The 26,110-nt window shown below is 40.4% G+C and overlaps 1 protein-coding gene and 1 pseudogene across 1 annotated transcript; one reads left to right on the top strand and one right to left on the bottom strand.

The window, feature by feature from the left end:
* Positions 1–3: 3 nt before the first annotated feature.
* On the bottom strand, positions 4–22,614 carry ADI1 (acireductone dioxygenase 1). The gene is made up of 4 exons (XM_036750306.1): positions 22,418–22,614; positions 13,048–13,167; positions 2,897–3,076; positions 4–1,185 (listed from the first exon to the last, which is right to left on the bottom strand). The coding sequence occupies exons 1-4, from the start codon at positions 22,535–22,537 to the stop codon at positions 1,066–1,068; spliced, it is 540 nt and encodes a 179-aa protein (XP_036606201.1). The 5' UTR covers positions 22,538–22,614; the 3' UTR covers positions 4–1,065.
* On the top strand, positions 9,262–12,669 carry LOC118841247 (annotated as a pseudogene).
* Positions 22,615–26,110: the final 3,496 nt, after the last annotated feature.

The raw sequence follows: 26,110 nt of genomic DNA, 5'->3' as shown, positions 1-26,110 counted from the left end.
GAATGTTTGAATTTCTATTCTCTTTAATGTTCAGTTTCTACAATAATTACAAAGTTTTGCTTTACAAAAGACATTTTAAAAGACTAATCTTAAAAAGTTAGCAGTTAAGCATTTTCTGTTTGATTATTTACATGGAATAATGACTTAGGTAAGTGAGAGTATTTGGGTCCTAAGAGAATCATTTGATCAGCTGACAGCTGACTTTAGCAAACAGAGAATTTAAGAGACATTCATTGAACTTGATCTTTCACTTTTTCTCATCTTTTAGGGCAGGAATGTGACCTGGTTAGTACAAGCCTTGTTGAAAAGTTCAAGATGAAGACAGATTTCCAAATATTTTGAATGTTTGGAAATAAGGCACTTATTCAAAGAATTGTTCATTTCTGTTTGATGATGATTTTTCTATAGAATTAACAAATTAGGCACAACCATGTCACAAAACAATAAAGTTCCACTGGAAAGTCTAAGCAAATTTTCTTACAATGTTGGAAAGATCTGGTTCTGTAGGATATAGGCAAACAGTAGATGTGCCTGACATGTCTCATGTCATAGAAATACTAATAACTTGGGATACAATGAATCCATGTAGTATCTTTCATCCAAAAGGTTCAGAGTTAGAATCAAGAGATTTCTAATTAACTAAGTAATTAATTAGAACCAATTTCTAATGCTTACCTGATACATAAACACCTATCCTTCACAGTGCCAGGGATGGGATTAATATCCTACTTTTAAAAGATTATTAGCAAAAAAGGATTTTACTCTATTACTTTTAGGGACATATTTTCTACTATCTGAATCCACGAAACCCAAACCAGAATTCTTGCTTTATATTTAGAGAAACAAAAAGTTATTGTTTTTTTTTTAAGTAAGGATTTGTCTTCAATCTCAGTTCATTCCATGTTGAATTAATGACTTTTCCCTTCTTAAATAAGGCAATTTTGAAAAGGAAAGAACTCAAAATCAAGTCCTTGACGTGGAAGAAAAGGAGAAACTATTAACAAATTGCTTAATTATCATGTTTGGCCCTTTTCCAAGTAGTGTGTCAGTCTCCGGGGAGCATCACTATGCTCTTTGGGCCAGAAACTGCAAATACTGTCCTCGAATTTCAAAATGATCAGCCGGACGATTGTATGCTGTCCAGACGGGTTCTCCAACAAACAGCCTCATCGCCTTAACATAGTTCTAGGAAAAACAAGATAACAAATTATTGAAGTATAGCAACTCTGAATTTGTTGTTTGAAATAAACTAAGATGGGCTTCCTTAGTGTTTTAATCCTTGCCTAAAGGGTTCCCCAAAGGCTCTATACTGCAGTCAGCAGAGTTGTTGGAATAGAGATGAGCACCCCAGAAGTTAATTCTCAGACTCCTTTTCTGTAGGAGGTTATTTAGCCTGTTTCAGAACCAAGTTCAGCTTTAAGCAGCAGGAACACAAAAGTACCTAAATCTCAAGTGCTTCCTAGAGACATTAAAATGTAGAATCAGAAGCTCATGGATCTGGAGCTAGCAGGTACCTTAGATCTACTTCAAGCTGAAACCCCTCCCCACCCATTTAACAGATGGGGAAACTGAGGCTAGAAAGTCACAAAGGTAATAAGAGTTAAGATTCAAACCCAGGCTCCTCTGAATCCAAAGCCAGCCCTCTTTCCATTGTACTATCGATACCTCTGACTCCCAAATATTGCTAACTATAGAGATTATGAAAATAAGCCAAAGCCAGAAAAAGCAGGCATTAATCCAAATGCGAAACTAACGTTTTGATCCTCCTATCTACTGCCCTTTTGAAAGAGTTTCCCTGAGAATGTGCGTTTGAGGGGAACCCTGACAGATATATACATTCTCTTAGCCCGTTGATAAGGAAAATGTAGAAAAGTAGAAAATGATAGGGACGAGGAGGAATGGAAATTCCTGATATAACACTGATAAATGCAGGTTGGATCCAATTCAATTTTAAAAGTGCAAAATATATTTCTATAGACCTATTTCCCATTGCCTCACACTACTATGTCCTTGAGACTTGTCAGAGAAAATACTGGGTAGGGAAGGAACTGCCTCAAGAAGCAGTATAATGGATAAAGCATGAGATTTGGCATCAGGAAAACCTGGGTTCAAATCCCAGCTCATACCACTTACTAGCTTAGCTGTGTGACCCTAGGCAAGCTACTTAATTTCTCTGGACCTCAGTTTCCTCATCTGTAAAATCAAGGTGCTCTACTTGATAGACTCTGAGAACCCTTCTATTTCTAAATCTATGACCATCTGAACTCATGATGTCCTGTTTGTCCACTATTCCTTGGCCTGACAATGTGAAGTTATCTACTGCATATTATATCACTGAGAAGCTATATTTTGCCCAGAGAGCGATAGTCCATAGGGTACACCATGAATTTTTGTTCAGTTGTCTTCAGTCATGTCTGACTCTTTGTGAACCCTTTTTGGGGTTTTCTTGGTAAAGATACTGGAGTAGTTTTCCCTTTCCTTCTCCAGCCCATTTTATTGATGAGGAAACTGAGGCAAACAGGGTTAAGCGACTTGCCCAGGGTCACACAGCTAAGTGTCTGAGGCCAAATTTGAACTCAGATCTTCCTAACTCTAAGTCAGGAGCTCTATCCACTGTGCCACCTAGTTGCCCCTACACATATGAATACATGAAGACAAACAAACTACCATAAAATAAACAGCCAAGTTCCAGACCACTAACCTATGCTAGGCTGTCTCCTTGGCAAAAAGACATATAAGCCCTAGGTAATGCCACTCAACACTCAACACACCAGCATTTTCATCCGGCAGGTAGAGACAATGCTCTGTTAGGGTTTGTGTCAGAAGTTATCAAGATTTGCTGTTTTATACTTCAAAAAAAACAACCCCCCAACCCGAGAAGTCACAGATTCTGTACCGTTTCATCCAGGGTGAAGCGATGATAAATCCCAGCTGGAAGTGTTATCATGTCTCCTTTCTCCATGAAGATGCGGATCCACTTGTCTTCTTTATCTCTCACATCGAAGTATCCGCTTCCATCCAGGACATAGCGAATTTCATCATCAAGGTGTAAATGTTCTTCATAAAACATCTTGATCTAAAGAAGGAGGGAACTATTAGTATTAAAGATCCAAAATGCAAATTAACAGGGGCTCACTCACAGACTCCAGCCCTCAGATTACTTGAGGAAGTGCGGAACTGTAATGAAATGGAAATTCAATCATAAACCATGAATACTGTACTTTTACAGATTCCCTGCCTCAGGGACACATCATCAATATGACAATTAGAGAAAGGACTAGGGAAAAACTCAAAATTTGTTCTAATTTTTTTTAATCTAGAACATTTTCTTGAGCTTCCCTCTAAGTCAGAGATTCTTAACCAAAACTTAAAAAAAAAACCCTCAAAACTATTTTTATATAATTGGTGTCCTTTGTAATTCTATGTATTTTATTTTATGCATTTAAAAACATTATTTTGAAAAGGGATCCATAAGCTTTACCACTCTACCAAAGGGGTCCATAGCACAAAAGAGGTTAAGAATCCCTGCTTTAAACACACACAATAAGATAAGATAACAATGCAAAATGCTTAGACAAGGAAATAAAGAATGATTTAAATAAGTGGAGAGATAATATAGTGCTTATGGCTCAGATTTACTACTAAAATAAAAAAATAATAAAGATCCCACCCAAATTCATTTACAGATTTAGTGCTAGCTCAATCAAACTCGGGCAGCTAAGTGGCATAGTGGATAGAGTGGATAGAGGCATGGAGTCAGGAAGATGCATCTTCCTGAGTTCAAATCCTGCCTCAGACACTTACGAGCTGTGTGGCCCTGGGCAAATTATTTAACCCTGTTTGCCTCGGTTTCCTCATTTGTAAAATGAACTAGAGAAGGAAATGGCAAACAAACCACTCCAGTATCTTTGTCAAGAAAATTGAAATGAGATCACAAAGAGTTGGACATTACTGAAAAACAACTGAATAAAACAGCAATCAAATAACCAGGGAGGATATCCTATAGAGCAATAGCAAATGGCAATTCATTTGAAGGAAAAGAGCTCGAAATCTCAAGAGAAATAATTTTAAAAGTAGGGATGAAGAGCCCTGCAAACCTCAAATTATACCCCCAAATCATATTTTTTTCCTGAATGAAACACAGAAAAATAGTTAAGTTCTAGTTAAGAAAGAATCAAAGAAGAAAATCTCGAACTCAAAATTATGTAGAACCAAGTGTTGTAAACTAAAAATAAAAAATCTCAAAAAAAAAAAGGAAAGAATCAAAGTATCCAAAATCAAAATCAAGCAATGTAGAAGCTCTCAAATCTTTTCCAATAAATATGGGAGGAAGGCAAAGATGCCCATTTTCCCCACAATTATCTGATATAGTTTGGGAAATGCTAACAATAGCAATTAGACAAGAGAAAGAAATTAAAGGTTCAAAGATAGGTAAAGGGGAGATAAAGCTATCCCTATTTGGTGACAATATGATGGTTTATTTGGAAAATCCTAGGGAATCAGCAAAGACACTAATCTGAGACAAATAATAGCGTCAGCAAAGTTGCAGGCTACAAGATAAATTCTCAAAAATGACATTCATTTCTACGTAATAATTAAACCCCAGAAACAATAATACAAAAGGGAATCTCATTCCAAATGCTTACAGAGCACATAAAGCATCTTGGGATCAATCTACGAAAGCAACAGAAGCCTTCCGCAGATGCAGTTACAAAGTCCTCCTTGAAGAAATAAAGGATACTTTAAATAACTGGAGGAAAATTCAGTGCTCATAGTTGGACTCTGCCAGTATAATAAAAATGACAATACTACCAAAGTTAATTTACACTTTTAATACTATAATAATCAGATATCCTAGAAGATACTTTATTGAACTTGATAAAATAAAAACAAAATTCATTTGGAAAAACAAAAGATCTAGAATAACAAGGGAAATAATTAAAATAGTAAGGAACGAAGGAGGAGGAGCACTTGCAGACCTTGAGCTTTATTATAAAGCTGCAGGCATCAAAACCATCTGGTATCAATTTAAAAACAGAGGTAAATCAACGCAACAGACTAGATGAGGGAGAATCAAACAATGGAACTCAATAACCCAGCGTTTGATAAACCAGAAAACATTAATTACTTAGGGAAGAACTCCTCATCTGATAAAGAATAGAAAAGAAAGCAATCTGGCAAAAATAAGACTTAGAAGACCAACACCTTACACTATATTCCACCATACATTCTAAATGGATATATGGACTTAATGACTGTACTTATAAAAAAATTCAGAAGTGAAGCAGATCATATACTCTTCATGGCTATGGATGAGAGATATTCTCTTAACCAAACAAGGGATAGAGTCAATTACAAAAGATAAAAAATAGATGACTTTGACATATAAAACTGAAAAGTTCTATATAGATGAAATTAGATAAGGAAAGCAATCAAATGGGGAAAAAAACTTTGCATCAAATTTCTCTGATAAGGTTAATATATATAAAGTTATTATACATATACGCATGTGTATATATATTCATGTATATATACATATGTGTGTATATATATATATATTTATGTATACATATAGCCAAAAGCCATTCTTCAATTAGTTGTCAAAGGATAAGAAGAAATAGTTCTCAAAAGAATTACAATTGTTAACCACATGAAAGAATGCTCCAAATCACTAATAACTAGAAAAACACAAATCAAGACAAACCTGAGGTTTTACCCTATACCCTGTAAATTAGCAAAAATGACGAAAGATGGCAATAATCAATGTTGGAGGGGTTGTGTGAAGACAGGCACACTGATACACTGTTGGTGGAGCTATGAATTGGCATAATCATTATGAATGCAATTTGGAATTCTACAAAGAAAGTGACTAAAATATCCATATCCTTGGACTAAAAGACTCTATTAATGGGTTTATATCCCAAAGACATCGCTGATAAAAAGAAAGTGGCCATACATACTACCATATACATAGCTGCAATTTTTGAGATAACAAAGACTTGAAAACAAAGTAGATGTCCATTCACTGGGGAATGACTGAACAAACTGTGGTACATAAAAGTACTGGACTACTATGCTGTAAGAAATGATGAATGCAGAGAAGCACAGAAAGATCTACATGAACTGATGCAGAGCAAAGTAAGTAGAGCCAAGAAAACGATATATAGGATGACTATGTAAACAACGCAAACTATGTAAACAGAAAGAACAACCCTCCCCCTCCCACACACACAAAATGTTTCAAAACTATAAAGAAGCATGGCTGGAAAGAAGAGATATGGGAAGACACTCCCACCCTATCCCTTTGTAGAGGTGGGTGGCCTATAACTGTTGCACACTACACATATTTTCAGATTTTTCCATTATGATGATTTTTTTCCTTTCTCTTCTTCTGGTATTTAAAAAAATATTATTGTTATATGGGATGGTTGTTTAGGAGGGAAGAGATACTAGGGGAAACTACGGTGATAAAAAAAAAACCTTAGCAAAAACTAAAAAAGAAAAAATTCAGGTACCTTTCATAGTTATGACTACAGTGAATTATTACCAAACCAAAACAAAGGATAGAGGCAATTACAAAAGATAACAGATAATTGCAATTTAAAACTGATAGATTTTGAATGCACAAAACTAATGAAATTGGTATTAGAAGAGAAGCAGGTTGACTGGTGAGAAAGCATATTAAAAACTTCCTTTTTTTAGATCAACTGAAAATATTAAGAAATAATGTTTTCTCTAGCCTAAAAACAATTCCCTTTGGGAAAATGTGTAAGAGATCAAGAACAAAGACTAAGGTTGAAGGAGAAACACTACCTACCCTTTTCCATTTAAGAATTAAGATTTTTTTTTTTGATGACTGAGAGGAAATGCTTTCAGTCTTAGACAGGAATAGTGCACAAAGGTTAGCCCCAAACTGCATTTTAACATATGACCTTTTCCTTGTTCAAGATTCTTATAAATACAATAAACATTTATTAAGCACCCACTATATGCCAGGCAATGGGCTAAGTGTAGGAGATGTAAATAAGAAAAAAACTCCCTACCCTCACAGGGCTTACAATCTAATGAATATTACTTCAAATTGTCTTAAGGTTGAGAGATGTCCTAGGACATAGGAGGGTATGAGACCAATCAGTTAAGTGAAAGATCTTTCCCACCCATTCAATAGGCCTCAGGTGGGGCCAACAAAGAGAGGCTTGATCAGAGGCAGGCCCACACCTTTGTGATGCCAATCAGTGATTAAAGATGGACTCAAGAGACCTCAGGTAGGGCCAATTAAGAGATGATTGATCAGAGGTTCGTTTGTAGGCCAGTGTACTCCCTTCACTTACTAGGCACTAAGCCTCAGGACCACACCCTTTTGATGATTGGGTGGGAAGCCCTCGAGTTCTAAAAAGAGTATATATACCCAGATGATAGCCATAGAACTCAGAATCTGCAGAGAGCTACAGAGGTTGGAATTTAGCCCAAGGAGAAGGAGCAGAAACTCAGTCACAGAACTGCAGAGAGAGTGCAGAGCAGGAGAGTGGAAACCAGGAAACTTCAGAGACCAGAGAACTGAGGGAGAGAATGAAGACAAGCAGACAGTTAGGATTTGTGTTTACTGGGAGGCCCCAACAGAGGGAAAGGTTACAGGATGACTTGGTTCCTTGCTATAATATTATGTTATAATTTCCTTGTTGCTACATGGAGGTGGGCTTGGGAATATAATCACTGCTATATTGAATTGCGGTTATTGGTCTTGGGATTTGATACTCTGCTGTCTAAAAAAATTATCTTTCCTCTGCCTTCTACATAGAGTTTTTCTTACTTTGTGATTCCAAACCACTCAAGTGTGTTCATAGTCATCCTTGAGGCCATGAGTCTTGCCTTACTGATACAGAGGGCTGCATCCCATTTGACATTTCTTTAAGTTAGAAATATATCAAATATACCTAAAACAGAGTAGAGTATTAATATTTTTCTTCTTTGTATCAACTATCCTTGAAAAAGGTATAAAATATAAGAAAAATTTAACTTACTAGATAACAGATATATAGTCAGAAGTTCACTTGAATACAATTTGAAGTCAGGCATTTTTTATCCATAGGCATAAGTAATAAATATTGGGAAAGAAACGGGCATTTCAAGTTTTAAGAAAGCCATATTATTATTGTTAGTTTTCTATTGAAAACTAAATGTAGAATTTCTGAACCCTCTTCTCTGGCCAAACTAGTCTAGCTTGCCCACTGGGCAGCTAGGTGGCATTATGGATAGAATGCTTGACCCAGAATCAAAGTCAAGTTCAAGTCTAGCCTCAGATACTTACTACTTGTGTAAGTATGGACAAATCACATAGCTTCTCTCTGCCTCAGTTTCCTCATCTGTGAAATGGGGACAATAATAGCACCTACCTCCCCCGGTTGTGAAAATGAGATGATAGGTGTAAAGCACTTTGTAAACTTTAAAAGTGTTACCCAAATGCTAGCTATTATATTATCTGCTCACATCTTTCTCCAGGCCTGGAATTCTCAGATTCCCTCATCAACCCAAATCCTACCTACCCCTTCAAGGACCTGCTCAAGTCCCTGCTTCTTCATGAAGCCTTTCTAAACCAATGCAGTTTAGAATAATCTCTCTCTCCACTTAATATCCATGCCACTTGCTATGGATCTCTTATGCACCAGCATCCACAGCCATACCCTTCTTCCTAGGCACCCCGCTTGAAATGCCAGAGGTGAAATGAGCTGCCCCAGTCACACAGGTAGTGGCCACCTTGGGACTCTAGCTCAGTCAGATCTCCTGCCTCCTGGTCCACTGATCTTTCTGCAGCCATAAGGTGGTGTGGGGGCTGGGTCTCCCTGCACTTCTGTGTTTGAAATGTTGTAATAAAGGTAGGAAAGAGAGGAGAAAAGAGTAGGAATCGAGAGCAGTGATGGCAGTTTCTGGAAATGCTGTTTTCCCCTAAGATTTACAATGGGTTCCATAAACCCCTCTCCACATTTAGATAAGAAATGGAATAGATCCTCTTCACAGAAAGATGGTCAACCTCTATTTATGCTAGAGACTATCCCATCCATTTGGCAATTGAACAGGTATTCTCTTGTGAAATTTCCCATATCATTGTAATGGATATTTATCTTTTGTAATATCACTTAATGTTTCACATGTTTATATCTTGTTTGCTTAGGGAGACCATCCAATCTCCATGAAAGTAAGGATCATATCCTATAAAATCATATAACCAGGACTTAACTCAGTAAGTATTTTATGGGCGCACACATGGCAGAGCTAGAAGGGACCTGTAGAGATTACTGAATTCAAGCCTTTCATTGTGTGGATGAGAAAACAGAGTTCTGGGCAAGTCAAGTATGTGACTTGCCCATACTCACAAAGGCCATATCAGACCAAATTTGGACCTGCGGCCTCTGACACCAACCTCAGGACTTTCCCCTACTACAGCTGTTACTACATTAAAATGATATCTTGTTCTGGTTCCCCTGACCACTCCCTCCACACACCCTTCTAATCAGTATAGTAAGTTTATAAGTAGCCAATACAAAGAAATGATATTGTTGTTGAGTCATCTTGATTCTGCCCCACTCTTCGTGACCTCATTTGGGGCTTTCTTGGCAAAGATACCGGAGTGGCTTGCCATTTCCTTCTCCAGCTCATTTCACAGGTGAGGAGACTGAGGCAAACAGGGTTAGGTGACTTGCCCAGGGCCAGTGAACGTCCGAGTCCAGATGTGAATTCAAGTCTTCCAAACTCTAGGCCCAGCACTCAATCCACTGGGCCACCTAGCTGCCCCATAAAGTAAAAATAGCATGAAACAGAATTGTAAAGGGGAACCTGGAAGTCACATGTGGTGTATAATTTACAAACTGTATCATATATTAAGCAAAATTCACATCCCGATACTATGTGCTAAATCAGGGGAAGCCACCTAGGCTTTGAGTCTTTTGGTCCTATGATACATAAATCTCAGACAAGTCCCAGAAGACCAGAACACCAAACAGTACTGGAGATGACGTGAACATGTTAACTTTAAAGTTTTGCCCACAACTCTGAGATAAATGGATGTTAATGAGCTAACCCTAAGGTAGCACAGATAAGAGTTAGTTTGTACCCCCCAAAAACCCTATGAAAATGTGACTTCAAACACCATCCTCCACCTCCAGCCCCAGCTCTCTCTCATCTCCACAGGGTCAATGCTACAAGTGCTACTAACTGATTCACAGTCATGTGAGCCATATTCTCTGCCTCTTCTCTTCTCCATCCTCTTCCTCACGCCATTTGCCCCCACACTATCTATACCTATTTAAAGTATGATTGCTGCTGTTTCCTGCTGCCAATAATGGTCTTTCCCAGTGAGTACCCAAAGAACCAGGCATGCCCGTGCTTGTTTCATAATTTCATAAATTAATTATCAATTCAGTTATATATACTCAGCTGTCCAAAGCAGAATGTGCTGTCTTGGCAAACTTCACTGGAGGTTTCCCAGCAGGAACTGGATAACCACATTAGGTATGTTTTGAGGAGTATTACTTTGGGGGCAGCATTTCTCAAACTTTTTGGTCTCAGCACCCTCTTTTCATTCTTAAAAATAGAAAACCTCCAAAAATTTTTGTTTAAATGGGTTATATCTAGTAAAATTTACAGTATTAGAATTTAAAACTAATAAAATTTTAAAATGTGGATTTAATTTATTTTAAAATAACAAATCCATTACATGTTAACATAAACCACACATTTTTGTAAAAATTAACTACATTTTCCAAAATAAAAAAATCAGTGAGACTTAGCTACTCTCAGCAATACAATGATCCAAGACAATCCCAAAGGGCTAATGATGAGCATACTATCCACCTCCAGAGAAAGATCTGATATGTTTGAGTAGACTGAAGCATGCTATTTTTCACTTTCTTCCATTTTTTTCTTTTATTCAAGTCTTCTTGAACAAAATGACTAATATGGAAATGTTTTACATGTATAACCTATATCTGATTGCTTGCCATCTCAGGGAGGGAGGAGGGGAGGGAGGAAAAGTGGGACAGAATTTGGAACTGAAAACTTTAAATAAAAATGTTAAAAATTGGAAAAAAAATTTGTTCTAAAAGATGTTTTCTGGGAAGGGAAGGGGGAAGAATATGGTGGAAATGTAGATGATGTAACAAATGATACCAACAAAAATGTAACTTTTAGTAATTCAGGCTGTCAAGAATCACACTAAATTGTTCAGAAACAACACGGTCTTAAGAGGAAGAGTTAGAAGCAGTTGGGGCAGACCATGTTATCAAAATTCTCCACTACTAAAAGACCAAAGAGCATAGCTGCTCTATGAAAGAGGAAATGGAACAACTATTCCAGTAAACAGACAGTTCCTAAGAAACAAGAAAAAAGTCAGACCAAAAGAACTGAGTAAGTCACTGCAGTACTCAGTATGTAACAAATATCAGAACAGTATCAGATGGAAATAAGTAGAAATAGAGGACCAGCTCAGTTTGTTTACAAAAAGTTCACTAGGTCCTTGTTCAGATATTTTCTTTTTTTATTTTGCTTATTGTTGTTTATTCTATTTTCTACTGTTATTGTGAGGCTTCAAAAATAACAAGAGGAATTCCTACTCATTCAAAGAAGTCTGAGCCGCCACTGCCACTGCCATCACCACTAGCCCACCTGGCCCAGCCCTTTGGATGGCTCCCCCCCTGGAGCACTTGCTCATCACAACTCCCATCTCTGGGCAGCGTCTGCCCCTGCCCTGAGGATGACTAAGGCATCACGGGCCACCTGCTGTGTATCTGCTCCCAAGGGACCATTGCTATCAACAAGAAGAGATACCTCTTCATACAGAAACTGGGAGAGGGTGGGTTCAGCTATGTGGACCTGATGGAGGAACTGCAGGATGGGCACTTTTATGTCCTAAAGAGAATACTGTGCCATGAGCAGCAGGACCAGGAAGAGGCCCAGAGAGAGGCTGCCATACATCAGCTCTTCCAGCACCCCAATATCCTTTACCTTGAAGCCTATTGCTTGACAGAAGGGAGCTCCAAGCAGGCCTGGCTGCTGCTACCCTTCAAGAAGGGCATACTACAGAATGAAGTAGAAGGGCTGAAAGACAAAGATCCTCCTGTCTGAGGATCAAATCCTGTTGCTGCCATTAGGCATCTGCAATGGCCTGGAGGCCATTCATGCCAACGGTTATGCCCACAGGGACCTGAAACCAAGCAATATTTTGCTTGGAGATGATAGACAGCCGGTGTTAACAGACTTGGATTACATGAATCAGGCACAATTCCAAGTGGAAGGTTCCCAACAGACACTAGCCCTGCAGGACTGGGCAGCCCAGTGTTGTTGCCATGTCACATCATGCCCCTGAGCTCTTCTCTATACAGAGACTGTGTCATTGATGAACAAACTGACATTTGGTCCCTAGGTTGTGTGCTGTGTGCTATGATGTTCAGGGAAGGCCTCTGTGATGTGGTGTTCCAGAAAGGGGACAGTATGGCCTTGGCTGTACAGAACCAGCTCAGCATTTCCCAGAACCGGAGGCATTCCCTAGCATTACAGTAGCTATTGGCCTCCATGATGACTGTGGACCCCCAGGGCCGGCCACATACTTCTCTCCTCCTCAATCAGTTGCAAAGTTTGCAGCCCACAGCTCCAGGCCAACATACCACACACATCTGAGACAGCATGCAGTATGGGAACATAGAACTTTCTATAAGAGGGAAGTATTTTGTCCTCAATGGGACTTTGAGGATAGCAGACTCCAAACCACAATCCCAAAAATACATAGGTGCTTCTGAGCTCCTACCCGCGAAGGATGAGGAGTGGGTGAGAAGGGACCTGGCTGACCCAGAAGTGGAGAAATGGTTGAATACGGTACAATTGGGCCTGCTGGGCCCACATCATGGTCTGCCCCTAAATGTAGGGGGTAAGAAACAGCACTTTCAGAATATGTAAATCCAGAAGTAAAGCTAAAACATGTCCATCAAAAGAAGTCTGGACACAGTCTCCAGTCACTAGTAGATTCCCCTCTTCCAAACAATTCCGGATTTCCCTTACCTTTTCTTCATAATTTGGCAGCTTGTCTTTACAAATGGTTATTATGTCCATCCAGCAGTAGTTTCTTTCTTTTCGGATCTTCTCTAGCTCTGGATCATCCTCATACTTGTCAGCATCCAGCTAAAAGGATTAAGAAAATAGTGTACTTAAATATTAACACATTATTCAAAAATGGTTTGCTGAGTCCCTTCCATGAACAAAATTCTATGTTAGATAACTGGACATAATAGGGAATGCCAAAATTAATCTGACACTACAAAAACCTGCTGTTTATTCAGAAAGGTCTTGGAAAATGCTTTTCTGGCTAATAGCCATAGTACCTAGTGAAACTGTTTGCAGGTTAGCTTGGGTAGCCTCACATTCCTCCCACAGCCAACCAACTAATTGCTATGCTAAGTACAAGAAAAAAAGTTGGATAGAAATTAGTTCACAGAAGGCCATGTTCTGAATAGTTATTTCCAATTACACAGTGGGCTAAGTAGATGGCTTAGTCTTCCTGATGAAAGGTATACAATATGGGAAACTGTTCTGTCTGAAGTAGGTCTAAGGTGAAATCTAATAGTATCATCACTCAGGGTAGGAGGGCAATTGGCAGGGATTACAGCAAGTTTGCTAGATGGCACAGTGGATAGTGTTGGGCCTGGTATCATGAAGACCTGAGTTCAAATTCCACGTCACACACTTACTAGTTGTATGACTCTGGGCAAGTCACTTACCTTCTCAGTTTCCTTAACTATAAGATAAGGATACTAAAAGAATAATGTTGTTGTTGTGTGGATCGAATGAGACACTATTTACTTAGCACTGTGCCTGGTACTTAATAAATACTAGTTTTCTTTCTTCCTTCAGCTTCTTGGCCTGAGCACATAATTCATATGACTCACACTAAGTCAAAAACATAGCCAGAAGCCACTGATAAACCAGGTACTTGAATAAATCCCCAGGACCTGTCACTAGGCTGCACATAAAGAAAGAAGGTCTTGCTAGGACTATATAGAAACAAGGGCAATTAGCCCATTTGTGACCAGCCTCCCCCTGGATGCAGACAGCATGACTGCTTGGAGAGTGGACAACTAGCTGGTAGAAAACTGTCCCTTGTCTGGGACTCCTGGATCAGTCCCAGTGACTCTAGATGAGGTCTAGTAGATGCAAACATTATAGCACAGAGAAGGGCTTGTCAACATGATTGATCTGCCAGGTGTCCAAATTTGGGTTTTTGTAATAGCACATTTGGCTGCACTTGAGATGCCTGAGACTATAGGTAAATAGAAAGTTGAACCTACAGGAAAAACATTCCTTAGTGTATCTGGCATTGATTTAGTACCTCCAGGCAGTGCAAGAGCTCAAGGCAGTTACCAGCCTGATTAGGTCAAACTCTAAATGCATTTCTATCAGAGAGGTTTTTTGATCATGTTAGCCAGATAACTGGAACAACAATCTGTTTTGGACTTTTCCTGGGCAGAATCGTCCAGAAGATCATACCGCTGTAGCAACATGAGCTCAATCCAACCAAATGCTCATTATGTAGAAAGCACCATGCTATGTGCTAGGAGAAAAATATAAAAAAATATAAAATTAAATCCCTGGAGCTAGTCCTTGACTCTGGGCCCAATATACTACCATGATTATACATGCACAGGGTCAGATGCTAAAAGAAAATAAACCAATACATGAAGACAGCTGAGTATTTACATGAGATACAAGTCAAAGAAAAGTGCAAGGCAGTTCACAACTACCTTGATAAATCAGGCAATATAATCCACTTTTACCTCAGAGTACTTCGAGATACAGGTTTTCTAGAAGGGAGGGTCAGTATTCCCTCCAATGACTTAGATCAGGAGGAGACTGTGAAGTTTGTCTAGTCCAACCCGCTCATTTTTCACATGAGGACATTGAAGCTCAGAGAAGTTCAGTATCTAAGCCAAATTCACATAGGTAAACAATAGAAGATTCAAGGCTAAATCCTCTGATGCCAAGTCCAGTGAAATGTCCACTGTACTCCTCTGCCCCTGAAACCTTTCTAACCTCTTTTAGAGGTGCTATGATCATATAAGAGGTGTTCTAAAGATATGCATGCCTAGATATGGTCAGAATGGGTTTTCTCTTGGATTGTCTACCTTGTCTATTGTGAGGTAATCCTAGTAGGATGTTTCCAACACATGGAATTAAGAAAATCTATGTATCAAAGGAAGGGCATTTCTTGCTTGGCTGAGCATATTTGGGGTGGGTCTGAGTTAGGAGGATACCAACCATAAGCCAAAGGCACATCCTTTCTTTAGGGTGTCTGCAGACCACTGCCAGCCAAAGTATTGAGATTGGAGGACAGAGGGAAACTGATTGTCAGGGCAGAGATGAAGTCCATGAAATCAGTATCAGCTGAGGAAATGCAGAGAATTGACCATCTAGTTATCTATTCATCCTGTTCAACCTGATTTCCCAAAGCTTTGATTTCTTTTTTTTTTTCTTTTTTGAAGGGAGGAAGCCAGGGCAATTGGGGTTAAGTGACTTGCCCAAGGTTACACAGCTAGTGTGTCAAGTGTCTGAAGCCGGATTTGAACTCAGGTCCTCCTGACTCCAGGGCTGATGCTCTACTCACTGCACCACCTAGCTGCCCCAGCTTTGATTTCTTTACTGTGGTTGTGTGGCTTCCCTCTACACTGTACTGGGGTGGTCAGGGATGAAGTCAGTTAAATTACTTGCCATGTCTCTTCCTAACCCAGTTGCCCTTATAAAGCAGTGAGCACACAAACTCATCCCATGACATCTCTGGGTTTTTCACTGTATCTGGGCCAAAATTTAATCTATAAAATTCTCAAAGGCCCTGAATCTACCATATCTGATGCCTGCAATACCCAAAGACATAACAGTCCAGTTTCATGAACCAGAAACTGTTAAGTTGTGGGGTGAGAGATGAGGGCACGCAGAGAGATGGTATAGGGACAGGAGATAATGGGGGAAGAAAGGAAACTATCATATAATTATCTATAGCAACATGTAGGCCAGTCCATGAGTGGACTGACTTTAAATGCAAAATGTGATGTGGCATGTAAAGTGGCTTCATTTACTTATGTAAAAGGAAAAAAGTCATGCCATAGGAACAAAGCGAGTGCTTTCCTCCACTGAAGATGACACTTTGCTATAAAGGGTAAGCCCAAGAGAATTAGAAATTGAGGGGATATCTGTCAATTGGGGAATGGCTGAACAAGTTGGTGGTATAGGAATATAATAGAATACTATTGTGCTATATGATATGATGAGCAGGTGATTTTCAGAAAAACCTGGAAAGACTTCGATGAACTGATGTGAGTGAAGTGAGCAGAACCAAGAGAACATAGGACACAGCAACAGCAGCACTGTGGGATGATTAACTATGATGGACTTAGCTCTTCTTAGCAATACAACGACCCAAGACAATTCCAAGGCCTGTGATGGAAAATGCTAATGACATCCAGAGAAAGACCCATGGAGTCTGAACGCAGACTGAAGCATTTTCACTTTTTGAGGTTGTTTTTGTTTTTTTCTTTCTCGTGGTTTTCCCCTTTTGTTCTGATTCTTCTTTCACACCATGACTAATGTGAAAATATGTTTAACATGATTGTACATGTATAGCCTATATCGGATTCCTTGCCATCTTATGGAAGGGGGAGGGGAGGGAGTAAAGGAGAAAAATTTGGAACTCAAAATTGAACAAAAAGGAATGTTGAAACTATCTTTACATGTAATTGGAAGAAAATTAAAATATTATTAAGGAAATTTTTTTTTAATAAAGACACACACACACACATACACATACACACACAAGTGAGTCCACCATTACATTGAGCCATAGAGAAAGGCAAATAAAATTGTACAGATATTCACATACAAAATCAAAAAGTCCTTTATCTTGGTTATAAGATGCTGGCAAGTATGTAGTGGAAAGAGCATTGGACCAGGAGAACTGGGTTCTAGTTCTGGCTGACATTTTTAGCTCTGTGCCTTCCAGGAGAGGTGAAATTAATTTCTCAGATTCATCATTTGCAAAATAGGGCTTACGTCCATCACTCGCTCACTCACTCATTCATTCATTCATACATTCAACGAGTATTTATCAACCACCTACTATGTGCCAGGCATTGAACTAGCTCCTAGGGAGTTACAAGAGAACGGGAACTGGCAAAAATAGGACAGACAGTTAATTCAAATTTATCCTTTTCTTTACCTTCACCTTAACCCAACACAGAACCTAGACAAAGTATCCTACTACTGCAAAAGGTTTAGAAAACAGTAAAGCATAAAATGTCCCAGTACTTTTTGAGTACTTTGAGAAGCCCAGAAGGAAAGAAGATTAAATAGCTCACTTTTATAAAGAGCACCTTAAGGTTTTTACAAATTTAAATAAACATAAAGTATATGCTTGAGTGCACACAAACCTTTGCTAAGGCTAAAGTTACTGATAATGTCTGTAGAAGGACCGGGAACAATAGTATTCTATATGGAATATGGAAATTAAACGAAGCTTGTCCATTGCATACTTAGAGTGATGCCTTGCCCTCCACTAAGAAAAAAATCCTTAAGATTATGCTCTTCTACCTGACTATGCAAACTGCGAATCTAAGAAAACAGTTTAAGAAATTCAAAGAAACATTCTGAAAAACAAAGTAAAAGTTATTTATAGAAGAGAGAAAACCTTTCAGAGGTTCATTATTTCGTATTACTTCAATCTGAACTCAACCTCATTTATTGGAACTTTCAAAATCTGGTGCTACTCTACTTAACCAACAGTGGGAAGAATTTAATACTTCTAAATATGCACCCTCTACTCTGCTCGGGCCAGTCTCGCCAAGGCCTATGCCCATTGTCTTTCTGCTGCCTCTCAATTCTATTCATCCTACAAGGCTTAACTTCACTACTTTTTTTTCCTGACTACTCTAATTCTCTACTCTCTCTTTAATGTGAATTTTCAGAGAATTTCAGGGCTCCCATTTCCTTATTTTCCAGTTTAGGGAGCTAATTCAGGACTTCTTAAACTTTTTCACTTGCAACCCCTTCAGTGCGACCCATGGGGTTGTGACGCACAGTTTAAGAAGTGCTAGATTACCTAAGAGGCTGTGATTTGCCCATGGTCTCTCAGTTAGCTGATGGCAGAGCTGAAACAGGAATCTAGGGTTATTTCCCCTGCTTCCACAACTGTACTGGTGGCCATACTTTAGCACTTAGTGATATGTTATCTCATACTCTTAAATATCAAATTTCACTCCTCAATAGCTATTCCTCACATGATATTTCATTTCCCTGTCTCTGCACAGGTGTATGCCCTGCTCTCCTCCAAAATACAGTTCAGGCACTACCCCTTAACTCAAGGATGCCAACCTTCTCTCTCTCTCTCTCAATGATTTTGTATTTAATTATTTATGTACACGTTATAAACATTCAGTAGAATGCAAGTTCCTTGAAGGCAGAGATTGTTTACCCAACAGAATGCCCTGTACATTTGTGAATGTATTATTCCTATATCATTGTAAATGAATCATTAATAAATTAAACATTCATAAATGCACAGGGCACTTAACAGATGTCACACTGTTGAATTAAAGGAATAATTAATGATGTTTCTTCACAACTTCCCAGTGCAGCTGTAGGAAGTTCTCAATAAACACTTGTGGAATAAAACAGAAAGGTACAGGTAGGTAATTACAATGACTCAGTTTGGCCCCAGGGAAAAGGTCAGAAAATGTACCTCCCTCTCCTCATTGCAAAGGTGGGGGACTGTGAGTATAGAATACTGCATATACTGTCAGATGGGTTTGGTGTGTTGATTTTTTGCTGAGCTGATTTTTTTTTTATTACAAGGGATGGCTCACTTGTAGGAGAGGGAGTGAGATATATGCAGAAGTTATTGATATAAAAAAAGCTATCCATAAAAAAAATTTTTTAAAAGAAAAGCACATAGAAAAAAAATTTAGAGGCAGCTAGGTGGTGCAGTGGATAGTGCTAGGCCTGGAGTCAGGAAAACTCATCTTCCTGGGTTCAAATCTGACCTGGGACACTTACTAGCTGTATGACCCTGAGCAAGTCACTTAACCCTGTTTGCCTCAGTTTCCTCTTCCATAAAAGGAGCTGGTGCTGGAAATGGCAAATCACTCCAGTATCCTGGCAAGAAAACCCCAACTGGGGTCACAAAGAGTCAGACAGAACTGAAAAATGACTGAACAACATAGAAAAAAAAAAACCTAGCTTTAAAAAAAAAATGTAAGCCTCCTTAAATTTGAGACAGCAACTCTGGGGAGACCTTGGTGTTCAATTTCAATTTCCAGCAACTTCCTGTTTACTAATCCCCTTTGTGAAGGGGATTGAAATTGAAGGTATCAAGTGAAGAGCAAGTCATTCTAGAATACCCACAGCACAGGAAAAATTTTGAGGCTTTCAAACCTGCTGCTGGGGGCCAGAGGAAGGGAGCAGAAGACTTTGCAATGTATGTGCTTTCTGCACTACTGCCTGTACCCCAATCTTCCTGATTTCTTCTTTCTTCTTGATTCTTTGGTTTCTACTAATCCCCATATCTGGAATGGGCTCTCCTTCAACTCTCCTCCTCCACTGTCTTCTCTTCAAATTCCTACCTCCTCTCAAGTCCCATTTCAAGTCCCCTACCTCCTCCAAAAAGCCTTCCCCTCAAATAAAAGTGTTCTCTCCCACCTCCCACTCAAGGTGCTTGGCACAGACCTTCCTTTGCTGTCTTACCCTCCCTAGTCTGAGCTCCCTAGTTCCCAGGTAAGACAGTAAGGCCCTTAAAAAAAGGTCTGCCATTTTTTTCATGTCTGCATCCTCTGGGTCTGATAGGGCTTGTGCATAGTAGACACAAATATTTTTCTGTATTGAGTTCAACTGAATCTCCTCCACCTAATATTAAACCTAATCCTAAACTGAGGCATCATCAGGGAAAAGATGAAACCAGGGATCATGCCCAGTTTTTTAAGATGGACCCACAGGTCAAAGTGACTTGCCCAACGTCTCAAAGACAGATTGTAGTAGTCAGATTCCCACTCACATCTACAGACTCCAAATCCAGTTCCTCTTCTCATTACTTTCTCACAAATGGCCTCTCATTTTTGTGAAATGGGGCACATTTTTAAGCATATTTTCTCCAAGATGGGGATACTCATCTCCCTATTACTTACAGTAACCTCTCCCTGATCCCAAAGCATTGACTCTGGTGTCAGACAGCATGGATTTAAATTCAGCATCTGACCCATGCTCACTATTAGTATGACTTTGTTTTGACAAATCATTTCCCTGGGCCTCAGTTTCCTCACTTTAGGCCGCTAGGTGGCACATGTGGATAGAGCACTGGAGTCTAGATGCTCTGCATTCAAATGCTGACTTGGTTATTTACTGCCTATTCACCGTACCTCACTCAAAGTAAGAACCTGAAAAGACCTTAGCCTGAAAGGGCCAGGGTCTCCTAATGCATCCTGGGCCATCTCCAGTCATTCTGATGAATATTTGGTCACTGGACCCAGATGGGTCTGGAGGAGAAAGTGAGGCTGGTGACTCTGCACAGCCCTCCCTCACTCAAATCAAACTGTAAGTCATGTCATCATTTCCCTGATGTCACGGTCCTCTTCAATGAGGAGGGACAAAACACAACCTGGTTATCTGTGACTTTGGACAAGGCATCCTCAACTGTAAAATGGGAATGCAAACAGCACCTACATCAGAGTTGTTGTGGGGATCAAAGGAAATAAAACACTTAGTACAGTGGCTGACACACAGAAGTCTCTTAATAAATGTCTGTTCCCTTCCCTTCATTTGTAAAATGAGGGAGTTGGGCTTGATGGCCTGAGGTCCCTTCCTGCGCTAGATTTATTGGTCCTGTGAAAAGGTAGGAGTCACAGAAAGAAAGCTTCTCTCAGGGAGGATAAGTCCAACGCTAAAAGGCATCTTGGGGGCAATGGAAAGAATTGTGGAATTAGGAGTCTGAACTCCTAGCTTCAAATCCCTGGTCTGCCATCTGTGTGATGTGGGCACCTTATTACCCTCTCTGGGCCCAGTTTCCTCATCTGTAAAAAGGGTTGGGTGGAAATTGGAGTCCACAAGGGTTCTTAACCTGGGATCCTCAAACTTGTTTTTAAAAATATTTTGATGACTATTTCATTACATTTTATTTCCTTTGTAATCTTAAGTATTTTATTTCATGCATTTTAAAACATTATTCAGAGAAGGGGTCTATCCATAGGTTCACCAGACCTGAAAGGGGTCTATGACACATAAAAGGCTAAGACCCCTGGTCTAGGATTCTGTTGAGCTCAAAATACTATGATGGATATCTGATCTAATTTTCTCCCTAAGGACTCTGGGAGCTAAGAGCTCAAGACAGGAAATCCTCAGAACAGTCTAAGGAGAAAATTAAATCAGTCAACCCTTAAGTACCTACTATACGCCAGCAACAGTGCTAAGCTCCACTGCCTACTTGTCCCCACATCTCATTTACACGGCACCCACACGGGTCATACAGTTAGAGATAAAGTTCCAGGACTTCCAAAAACGCTGAAATAAGTTAATTTTTTATAACAACTTTATGTTTGCAAAGCACTTTCCGAGTTACGTCATTTGATCTTCGCCCCCGTGAGGCAGGCACCTTTATCATGTCCATTCTTTGCTGTTCAATTGTGTCACTCTCTGTGACCCGGGGTTTGTCCGTGAAGCTTTCTTGGCAAAGATACTGGAGTGGTTCATTTTACAGATGAGGAAACTGAGGCAAACAGGGTGAAGTGACTCGTCCAGGGTCACACGGCTGGTCAGAGTCCGAGGCCAGATCTGAACCCTGCAAGAGGGGCGTTCCCGACTTCAGGGCCATTGAGTAGTCATTACCCTTTAGGTCCAACTCCCTGATTACAGACAGTGCACGGAGGCCCGGATCCCACGACCAACAAGTGTCACAGGCTGGCTTTGGACGCTAGGCCGCGAGCCCCGAGCTCCATCCACTGCACCCCAGCCGCAGCTTCTCCCAGCTTTGCTCATTACTATGGAGCCGCTGGAGGCACCGAGGCCGCTCCGTACAAAGCCCGCAGGCGCTCTACGGCTCCCACCGTCCTCCCTCCCCCACGGATAAAACGCAGCCTCTCAAGGTCGTGTCCGTCCCAGCGGGGTGACACCGTTCTAAGAGGCTGAAGTCCCTCCAGCGCGGAACTCCCCGCCCTCCCCCCCCCCCACGCTAGCACTTCCCGGCCTGAGGCTGGAGGGAGCGATGGCCCCCGAGAACGCGCTCAGCCCCACGTGCCGCGCGCTCTGCAGACGTGGGTCCCAGGGCGAGGCGGATCCTGCACTTAGGGCTCTCCCCCACTCCCTCCCGAGGCTCTCGCCCGCTCCCCCGCCGGCGCCCTTAACCTACTTTCCAGTAAAAGACGCCGAGCTGCTGCAGCTGCTCCAGGCTGACCGGGCGCTCGGGCTCGGCTCTGTGCGGTTTCCTCTGATCCTCCGCAGAGTCATCCATGTACCAGGCCTCCACCATTTCTGCTCGGGACAGCGCCTCTTCTTTCTTGGGAGAACTCCTCCAAGGCCTCAGCCAGTCCCCAAACTTAGCAAGCCCCGCCCACAACCTCGCAGCGCTTATATTTTATCTGGCCCCCAATGGCGCCACCCACAATCCTGAGGTCACAACCTATGTTATCTTTGAGCCGGTCCCCACAAGTGCCAATTAACTCTCCTTTACCTCAATTTACTCCAGGTAAAGCTGTCTAGGCTGAGTCCTGCTTCTAGGGAGCCCTGCCCTGTAGGCATAATACACAAAGGGGTTTCCAGAAAATGCCCTTTTATCAACTATTTAAATCCAGACCCAGACTTACTCCAAAACTGATCTTTGTCAGGACTTGCGTAGCTCTTTTTCCTCCCCTCTTCGCACCCCCCCCCCCCCGCTTGAGTTTTACCCCTTTCTCTCCCCAATCTCCAAAAATTCCATTATGGGGCGGGGGGGGGGGGGGGGGGAGGGGGAACCAGAACGTGACGAAAAGAGTGAATCAGAACTCGTAATTCCTTGGACCTAATTAATTGGCTACTTGACTTTTCAGGCTGCCTCGAGCCCCTAGTGGATTTAATGACTGCAGATGAGGCTTGTGTGACGGATGGAGAAAACACTGGAACCAAAGAGGATAGAGACTGTTGTATTTTTTCATGCATTTATTATTTATCTTTTAGTGCGCAACAACTGAACATTTTGATTTAAAATAGTCCTTCCCAACCTGTTTTTCATCCAGCTAATGATAAGAGTTTGAATTTATGTAATATTCTTTTCTAATGCATATTAGTTCTTTAAAGGAAAAGTCAAAAATGTAGGAGGTAACACATTTTCAAATAGTTGATATCCAAGATCTGTGTTTTTATCTTCTGAATGTTAAGAGCTATACTTGAAGTGATAGATAAATTCTTTGAGTTCACTCGGACCTTGAAGGTTTATTGTAAGGTGAATCCAGAGAGAACTGTAACAATCAATAAACATTTATTAAGCACCCACTAAGTGCCAGGCACTGTACTGAGCTGGGAGGATGGGGGAGAAGACTAAAGACAGCCCCCGCCCTCAAGGAGCTTACATTTTAATTAGGTTACTGGAAGGTTAAATTTTTAGGATTGATTGAGTTTTGGAGAGAGCGGAGGATGACTTGAAAGAGCTAGTACAAGGAGGCGGATCCAAAATAACCTGAACCGATCAAATAATCCTTGAGATGATGAAACTCTTGCTGCATGAGTAAGTCAGTTAACAACTGGTCGAAGAAATGTCCCTTAAAGGGGTGTTAACCAACAAGTCCACACCTTCCTGGGGGCGGTGCAGACTCCCCAGGGCTTGTTTCCCAGTAATGTCTGCAGAATGAACTGATCAATCCTCTGAAAGTCTAAAGTGCATTTATTAAGCACTAACTAGGTACTCTATACGATAACTTAATCTAAACTCTTCATTTTACAGAGACCAAGACCTCCAGATATGGGTTGAAGCCCAACCTTGTGGCAAGATTCATTTAGTATTCACTCCACAAAAAATATATTAATCTTCTATAATTGTTTTTTCCACAAAAGGAAACAATTCTGATGAGGAGGAAATTTGTATTTTATGCTACTGCCTCTAGGATAAAACACAAATAGCTTAGCCTGACATTTAAAGTGCGCTGCAATTTAGCTACAACCCGCCTTTCCAGGCATATTTCACTCTGCCTTCTAGCAAAACAAGACACAATTCACCATTGCCCACCTCTGGTTACTATGCATCCCTCCATTCTCCTAAAATGCACTTTTTACCTATCTTTGCCTTTCAAAATCGTTTTCTTCCTTCTCTGACCACCTCCTCAGACATCTAGCTCTTAGCATACTCTCCTGCATTATCATTTTTTAAAATCTAATGTGGTTGGTAAGTTCTCTAATGCTTCCTCTTCAGACAACAATAGTTGAGCCTTGAAGGAAGGCTAGGATTCTGAAAGACGGAGAGGATGGATGCGCAGAGAATGAATGCATTGACCAACTTGGATTTCATAAGGGTATATTCAGAAGGTGAAAGCAGGGGCAGGTAACAAAGAATCAATAACTCCACCAACGCTTGTTAAGGGCTAACTGTGTGCCTGGCACTGTTGAGGATACCAACACCAAAATGAAAGTCTTTGCTTCAAGGAATTTATGTCCTATGGGGAAGTGAAATAACATGTACATATATGCGTGTTGTACTCATGTGTATGCATGGGGCAGTTTGGTACCACAGTGAATAGAGTGTCTGGAGTCAGAAAGACCTGAATTTAAATCTGGCCTCAGACACTTACTAGCTATATAACTTTGGACAAGTCTATTAACATCTGTTTGGCTCATCTGTAAAATGGGGATAATACTAGCACCTGCCTCCCAGGGTTGTTGTGAGGATCAATTGAGATAATATTTGTAAAGCACTTGGCACGGTGCCTGGCACATAGTAGGTGCTATAAAGTGCTATTTATTATTTAATATTTATCATTTATAAAAATCCTTTGTTAAACTATTTTACAATAATATATTACATATTAATTATTAATATAAGTGGTTCACAATATATACTCACAATTACACACAAAGTAAATAAGAGTAATTTAAGGGGGGAAGTATTAGAGGGTGGTCAGGAAAGGCCTCATACAAGAGGTGGCATTTGAGAGGAGCTCAGAAGGAAGGTAGGGATTCTAAGAGGCAGAGGTGAGGTTGAAGTACTTTCCAAGCCTAGGTGACAGCCTGTGCAAAGAGACGGAGACAGGAGACAGAATTCCATACATAAGGAACAGCGAGAAGACTAACCTGGACCACAAAAGGGTGGCAGAGGACTATATGAATAGTGTCAGAAATGCTAAAACACAAAATGGTAAGCTAAGGATGGTATGGAAGGCTAAGGACAGCAGAAGAGGAAGTATTTCATTTTGACAGTTGGACAAGTTAGCAGTACTGGGGAAAAGAGGAGGCTCAAAGAAAGGATAGGATTGTTGCTAGAGTTAGATAAAATGAGTTAGATAAGATAAAATAATCAGAAGGTGGCTGAGTAGAATAACCTCTACATCAGAAAGGACAGGGCAGCTAAAGTGGCACGGTGAATAGAATGCTGGGTCTGGAGTCAGGAACACACATCTTCCTAAGTTCAAATCTTTCTTCAGACACTTACCAGCTGTGTGACCCCGGGCAAGTCACTTAACCCTGTTTGCCTCAGTTACCTCACCTGTAAAACGGGCTAGAGAAGGAAATGGCAAACCATTCCAGTATCTTTGCCAAGAAAACCCCAAATGGAGTCATGAAGAACTCAACAGCAACCACAACAGAAAGAACAGGACAAAATAGCAAATAGGGAATCATTAACTTAAGTAAAGAAATCATTCAGCTGGCCCTTGATGAATTCACATCACCTGAACTAGATAAGCTACGTATATTCTTTGGTACTGGAAGAATGGTAGATATATTGGCTTAGCTACTGTTACTGATATTTTAAAGATTGTGGAGGTCAGAAAGCATAAAACAAATGTTCAAAATGTCTTTGCATGAGCTGGAGTTACATTGACAGGAATAGTATTCAGATTGACTGAAGAAACTTATGTCA

The sequence above is a fragment of the Trichosurus vulpecula genome, chromosome 3 (genome assembly GCF_011100635.1).
Source record: "Trichosurus vulpecula isolate mTriVul1 chromosome 3, mTriVul1.pri, whole genome shotgun sequence".
Lineage (NCBI taxonomy): Eukaryota > Metazoa > Chordata > Mammalia > Diprotodontia > Phalangeridae > Trichosurus > Trichosurus vulpecula.
The sequence above is the reverse complement of the archived record's forward strand: the minus strand, read 5'-3'. Positions and strand labels throughout refer to the sequence as shown.